General features: G+C 36.7%; 1 protein-coding gene across 1 annotated transcript; it reads right to left on the reverse strand.

Annotated features, from left to right (window-relative positions):
- Positions 1-1271: 1271 nt before the first annotated feature.
- On the reverse strand, positions 1272-2343 carry LOC110303106 (olfactory receptor 6C2-like). The gene has a single exon (XM_021174041.1). The coding sequence runs from the start codon at positions 2259-2261 to the stop codon at positions 1323-1325; it is 939 nt and encodes a 312-aa protein (XP_021029700.1). The 5' UTR covers positions 2262-2343; the 3' UTR covers positions 1272-1322.
- Positions 2344-7649: the final 5306 nt, after the last annotated feature.

Here is a 7649-nt window from a genome sequence, read left to right on the forward strand (position 1 = left end):
ACACACACACACACACACACACACACACACGTACACACACACAGACACAGAGACACACAGAAAGAAGCAGACAGGTACAATCACACAGTCAGACACAGTCAGACAGACATACACAGGGACAGACTGATACTGATACAGGCATAGATTCAAGACTAATGCAACAGACAGAGGATGGAAGACACAGGGAGCATGATGTGGAGAGTTCAAATTTGATCTCACTTTTGGTTAAATGACACCAAGGGAAAGTGCTTTTACTTCTCTTTCTTTAATAAGTCACCAACTCATTATTGGTAATTCAGAGTTAATTGCTAATGCATGTAATCTGTGGACATATCTAAGCAATTACCCTGACCTTGCATTTTTCTTCCTGTATAGTCAGTAGAAGTTCACATATCAGCTCCATCTCAAAGGAATGTTCAGTTACCAACTTCACCCTTATCTATAAATTTTCAACAAAACTAACTGAAAAGTCTCATTTTCACTTTGCTTTTTAATAAGGTATTTAGATCTCAAACATTGCCTTGCACAGTGGGGCTCTTCAGAGGATCACATCTCACAGATGCACATGAACTTCTCAGAGGATCACATGATCACATGATCACATGATCACATGAACTTCTCAGATACTGGTATGTTGATGGCACTGGATAAACCATCCCAAAAATGCCTGAATTAGCAGCTGAAAGGTGAGTTGAACTTCAGTTCTTTGATTATGGCAAGATTGTTATACAGGATAGAATAGGAGGGGAGGATGTTTCAGAGAATGGGCAGCACAGGTGTACACCAAGCAACGGTAGGCTTGTCAGCATCCCCATCATGTGTGTTCTGAGACGAACCAGTGAAATATCAGTAGTGAAAGTTGTTGCTGCTTAGCAATGGAACTTTGATCATATTAAAATGTAGTATAGGTTTTAAAAAATGTCTTTAATTACTCTTGATGAGTCAGGGCAAGAGATTGAAGTATTCCCAGGAAGTGAGACATGACTTAGTGTGTGAAACATGGGTATTGAGAGTCCACATCTTGAGAAGGCCATATGACCAGAGACACAACTGTTATTTGCATGTCTTTCCTATGACATTGGAAATGTATGTAGTCTAATCTTTGAAGAATACAATAATTGAAGAACCTATTCTAAATAAAATAAACTTAAAAGAAGGTGAAACAACTTACTTGGTTTTCATTTTTTGATTATAAGAGAAAACTTTCTTAGGAAAAAATGATCTCCAATCTTTGGGATAGGAGGAAATCACAGGTTGTCAAGTCCATGGAGTGGATGCTGCTCATGGAGAATTAGACTTAAATTTAAGTCATCCTGAAAAACTTACTTCTTAGTGAGAAAGACAATTCGTTTTACAGTGTCTTTGAAGGCCTCTTTCACTTGCTTGTTTCGCAGTGTATAGATGAATGGGTTGAGCAAAGGTGCAACTGACGTTGTGAGCACAGACACAACCTTATTGATAGCCACCCCTTCCTTTGCTGAAGGTTTGATGTAGATGAAAATGCAGCTGCCATAGGTGATGGAAACCACAATCATGTGGGAAGAGCAGGTAGAAAAGGCTTTTTTCCTTTGTTGGGCAGAAGGAAACTTTAAAATGGTCTTGATGATGTATGTGTAGGAGAGAACAACACACACCAGAGTAATAATGAGTGTCAGTATGGCAAAAGCCAAGACAATTTTCTCTATAAAGGCCGTGTCTGAGCAGGTTATCTGTAGAATGGGAGAGGCATCACAGCCAAAATGATCAATCACATTGGAGTCACAGAACTCCAGTTGGAGGCCTAGGCCAAGAGGCGGGAGGATGATCAACAGGCCAGCAAACCAACAGGAGAGGACAAGAACTGTGCACACTCGGTTATTCATGATGGTGGTGTAGTGCAAGGGCTTGCAAATGGCTACGTAGCGATCGTAGGACATGGCGGCCAGGAGGAAAAATTCAGTTGCTCCAAAGAGGACAACAAAAAACAACTGAGTGGCACAAGCATTGTAAGTAACGGTGTTATCTCCTGTGGCCATCATGTACAGGAATCTGGGAATACATACAGTGGTGAATGAGACTTCTAAGAAAGAGAAGTTTCGTAGAAAGAAGTACATGGGCGTTTTAAGATGGGGATCCAAAAGTGTAAGAGTGATAATGGTGAGGTTCCCCGTCACACTCAATATGTAGGTGAGAAACAAAAATAGAAAAATTAGAACCTGTAGTTTTGGGTCATCTGTCAGCCCCAGCAGGATGAATGTTGTTATTGCTGTATGATTTGTCATCCCTGTCTTGTGTAGAAGTCATGAGTGTTTGGACCTGAAGAAAGAAGTGTCAGAAGAGTGTCAGAAGAACCAGGCAATGTAGCCTGAATGAAGACATCACAGCCAGTGAGCCTGCACACACAGAGTTTTCTTTCACTTGACAGTCAATTTCTTAATTCAGCTATATCGTCAGTGTCCTTGTTGGTGCCTTCTATGGAAATATCTATCTTTCTTATGTATATAATTCTTTGATGTTTCTACATTACCTACATTTCAAATGAAAACCAAACCAAACATGAATCAATTGTTTGTGTAACATACAATTGTCTCTGCTATTTTTTTCTGAAGGTATAGACTGTATCTTACTCTTCCTAAAAGAACTCCTGATAACTCTGGAGTTTTTTATTCCACATTCATCTTTTTAAATTTTTCTTCATTTTCACCATTCTGTAATGGTCTATTTCTAAAACCAAGAAATATTTGCTAGTTAGGATTTTATGTTGATCAACTTGTGCTACTGTCATTGATTTTAACAGTGACAATGTTGTTATTGAAATTCAGATTAGTTCTAAATAAGGAGATGAGAGGTGTAAAATACAGTGTTGTGCCTTTGGTTTTTCATTCCTGCATTTGGTAGGGAAAAACACTTTTTTAGTAAGGTTTTTGAGATCTCTGAAGAGGTGGTGTAAAGAAATGTCCTAGTATTTGTACATAAACATGATGTAGTCCTGTTGTGGTAATTTAGGTAAAGGATGGAACCAGGATGGTCTACAGGACTGCCCACTTCATAGCCCTGACCTCTTAGTCACACCTACTCTTAGCATCTGTCTCTAACTTATTGGAACAATTTCTGCTGTTTCCCTACCTGAGCCATTTTTCCCACTACCACCAACCATTTTCTTATCTTTTGGTTGTTTTCAGGTTTTAAAATCTCTCTCTCTCTCTCTCTCTCTCTCTCTCTCTCACTTACCTATCATCTATCATTTATCTGTATATCTATCATATATCTATCACATCTATATCTATCAATCTATTATCGCATTATCATCTATCTATCTATCTATCTATCTATCTATCTATCTATCTATCTATCTATCTATCTATCTATCATCTATCATCTATCTATCTATCTATCATCATCTATCTATCATTTATCTATCATCAAATTTCTATCAATGTATCTATTATCTATCTCTCTTTATCTCTCATCTATCACATATCTATTGATCAATCATCTATCATCACATTTCTAATAATATACTATCTTTTTTATCATCTATCACATATCTATTGATCATCTACCACATATCTATTGATCAATTTTCTATCACCACATTTCTAACAATATATTATCTATCTTTTTTATCATCTATCACATATCTATCATCTATCACATATCTATCATCTATCATCTATCTATCTATCTATCTATCTATCTATCTATCTATCTATCTATCTATCTATCTATCATCTATCTATCATCAGCCATCCATCGATCTGCTTACCTACCTACCTTATTCACCCAAAGATATAGGAACCCTGGGCCCATATAAATCAGTAAACAAATTACAAAAACACACTACCTTTCTCTTTGGCATTCACCACTGTCCATTTTAGTATTCTAAAGTATTCTCTAAGTATTCAAAGGTTTCTCTACTCAATTATATATTTTTCAGGAACCACAGTATGATATTGGCTCAGTCACATCTCCTTTTAAGCTTCATGTCAAGACTTAACTCTCATTGAAATTTGTTTTAAAGCAGCTGTTCTCAGATGTTTACCCTATAAAAGAAAATGTAATACATTTATTCTCGTCAGGAAAACAGTAGTTTATAATAAATAATATACTAGTCCAGTGGTTCTTAATAGTCCAAATGTTGTGACCCTTTAATACAGTTGTAATGACTCCCAGCCATAAAATTATTTTCATTGCTACTTCATAGCTGTAATTTTTCTATTGTTATTAATTGTAATATAAATACCTGTGTTTTCCAGTGGACTTAGGTGACCTCTGTGAAAGGGTTGTTTGACCCCCAAAGGACCTGTGACTCATAGGTTGAAATCACTTCACTAGTCTTTATTTTTTTGTATTATTAGTAGGAATTAATTATTCAATCAGTACCTTTAGGCTAATGCAAGGACTTATTAATAAGTTCTGCAAAATTCTATATTAGAAGATAAAATAAAAAATTATGCTTTGAAATATCCATCTCATTTGTACCAGGTGTGTGTCTTTCCAGGTAAGCATCAGAGATATTGTAGGTTTCTTATTTTCCTTATTGTTCAAATAAGTAACCAACCTTTATTCATTCATATAAATACTTCACAAGTATCCATTATTTACAGAGAATAACACTGAGACTAGGAACAAGTTATCCCCAAAAGGGTCTTGCAGGCTACAGTAGCAGATATTTCCTTTTCTGTGATATTGTAACACAAGATTGCAGTGAAAATGTGGCTTTAAGTTTAGGGTAACAAATGAGTAAGTGATCCCATTCTTGCTTTTTGACACTTGTTCTTAGTTATACTGACTGCTAGTGGTAAGTTTTTCTATTCGTTTAGATTGATTTCCTCCCAAAGTTGGCACTCAAAACTGTCATCAAAACCTGAGTTAGCAGGACCGGTGTGATTTTGGAACAGGGAGAACTGCCCTTCTCCTTGGCAACAGGAGAGAGAGAGAGAGAGAGAGAGAGAGAGAGAGAGAGAGAGAGAGAGAGAGAGAGAGAGAGAGAGAGAATGAATCTTGCCATGTATTTGCCACAGGAAGACTGACAGTTCTAGATCAGATTCATTTATAATTTTATTGCCTCTCTCATTTTCTTCTTCCTTTCTTTTCTTCATTTAATTGTATAATATCTAAAAACTTTTTACCAGCCATTGGCACTCTAATTTCTGTCTCTACTACAATATTCCTTCCTTTTTATTAGAACTTTTATTTTTCAATTTGCTAGGAATGATCTTCATTCCTCTCTCTCTCTCTCTCTCTCTCTCTCTCTCTCTCTCTCACACACACACACACACACACACACACACACACGCACACACATAAATTTAACATTTAAAGTGATTGGCACAGTAGTGTGTCAGATTTCAGGGACTTGTGTTTTAACCCAAGTTAAACGGATACCACTTATAGCAATGCTGCTAACCCTGTGGCAGCAGATCCTTTGGCTGTACCCTCACTTTATACACTAGCAAGTACACCCAGAGTCTATGTTAGGCTAGGAAAAAATTTCTGGGAGTTGGATAGTTATTTATTTTTGTAGTTTGTGCCAAATAGAGGTTGAAACATTTTCATTCAATAAATAATAACCTCTGCCTCTCCCCTGTAAATACTGCTTCAATTAATATTAACAGACATTCCCCAGTGATTTAATCTATGCAAAGCTACATAGTCAGTTTGGGAGTTCTAAGAGTGTTTAAGATTCAGTTTTTTTTTTCTTCATAGAGTCTCTAATTATTGAGTTTTAAAATATATTTACGATACTTTGATCTTACTCATGTTTAGAATGAATGTTCAGGCTCAAGAAGAGTTTAGATGCTGCATCTCTTTCAAAAAGTGCTGAAATGATTTTAGTACCTGCTGGAGATGGGAGGGTTCTTCTAATACTTTCTGAAACATATACTGTTTGTGTTCTTTTAGAATAGTGGTATTTTTTGGTAGGTGGCATTTTCCATAGTTTATTATTTCTATTAAGTAGGAACTGTCTTTTATCCAACTTATAGTTAGGAAAGAGAAAGAGTGACCACTATAAAATAATTCCAGCTTTCTTCCCGCAGACTTACAATTTATCAGAAACGATTGACAACTTCCTCTCCCTTTTCTGAAATGTCAGTTGTAATGGAGTGAATTCCAAAGTTTAAATCTGTTTGCTCTCTGTCTGCCTTTTGAGAATATGGTAAAAATATATCACAATCATACTTGCTGTTTGACGGTGACTCATTGGAGGTCCTTGAGAGAACAATGTGTGGAGCAGTAGCTGGTGAGGGGACTTGTATGTGTTCTGTCTGCAGTCACACTTCACCATCTCACCACAGACGCCAAGTCTTCACATAAGCATACAACTCTCTCCTCTTCTCACAATACTCAGTTGTAAAGTTAGATTTTCATTGCTCCTTCTAGGATGAGGTCAGTCTTAATACCCTTCCCTCTTGTCACATCTAAAATTACATCTTACACTAGATTTCTTAGCACCCTTTCTGTTGAAAGAGTGGGTGATACGAAGGATCAGGAAAATTTCCAGCCTGCCAGAGATGGGGGTGGGGTGGGGAGGGAGCAGAGACAGGCCTCCCTGTAATTTCTGTGACTGCAGCGTTTGTTTTATGTTGCTCCCAGCACACACAGAATGACTGTATGAGCAACAAGAGTCCTTGGTGACTCAATTTCAGAAGTTACTAACAAGTTGATGGCAGCATAATCCACCCCGTGAAAATTTGTAGTGCAAAGGGAAAATGTCCTCAGAGACCTTGAGGGTGGTTTAATGTCATCTGAGTTCTGTTTGGATTTTTTCATTGAGTATACATATATCTTTGGATTATGTAGCTAAGGATGACCCCAAACTTCTGACTCTGCCTCCATTTCTGAGTATGGGGATTAGAGGCAAGCTCTGCCATGCCATACTTGTATTATATATCGTGTATTTATTTCTTTTGAAAAATTTTACTAGATATTTTATATATCATTTATATTTGACACAAATATCATGCAAAATGTAATATTTACTTTTAAATAAAATAAGGGAAAACCCGTGCTTTATAGATGTAAATTCTGAAAAGTAGAGAACTGACCAGACAAAATGCCTCACAACTCTCATGCAGAATGAAAGCTTATCTTTTTTTTTAAAAATATTTTTTATTATGTATTTTCCTCAATTACATTTCCAGTGCTATCCAAAAGTCCCCCAAACCCTCCCCCCCACTTCCCTACCCACCCATTCCCAATTTTTGGCCCTGGCGTTCCCCTGTACTGGGGCATATAAATATTTTTTTTTAAAGAAATACAACCTCAGGCCTCCACATGCATATACACACATGGCCACACACAGGTGAAGATGCATACACACACAATCACACACAAAATTGTAGTAGTATTTGAACAAATGTTAGAGTTATATTACTCACTATAACTCTATGCAGTATGACCAAGTTTTAGCTTTCAGTAATTACTATTTGCATTAGGAAAGACTGGTGATACTTGATAGAAAGTGGTTTTTTCTGGCTTGAATGAAATCATCTACACATTTCCTTATCCCGTATGATACCTTCAGAATTGACTATGAAGATCATATTATCTACAACATTATTGTTTGCTGCTTTTTTTTAAATTTTTAATATTTTTTATTACATATTTTCCTCAATTACATTTCCAATGCTATCCCAAAAGTCCCCCATAGCGCCCCCCACTTCCCT

Source organism: Mus caroli, chromosome 10 (assembly GCF_900094665.2).
Source record: "Mus caroli chromosome 10, CAROLI_EIJ_v1.1, whole genome shotgun sequence".
NCBI lineage: Eukaryota > Metazoa > Chordata > Mammalia > Rodentia > Muridae > Mus > Mus caroli.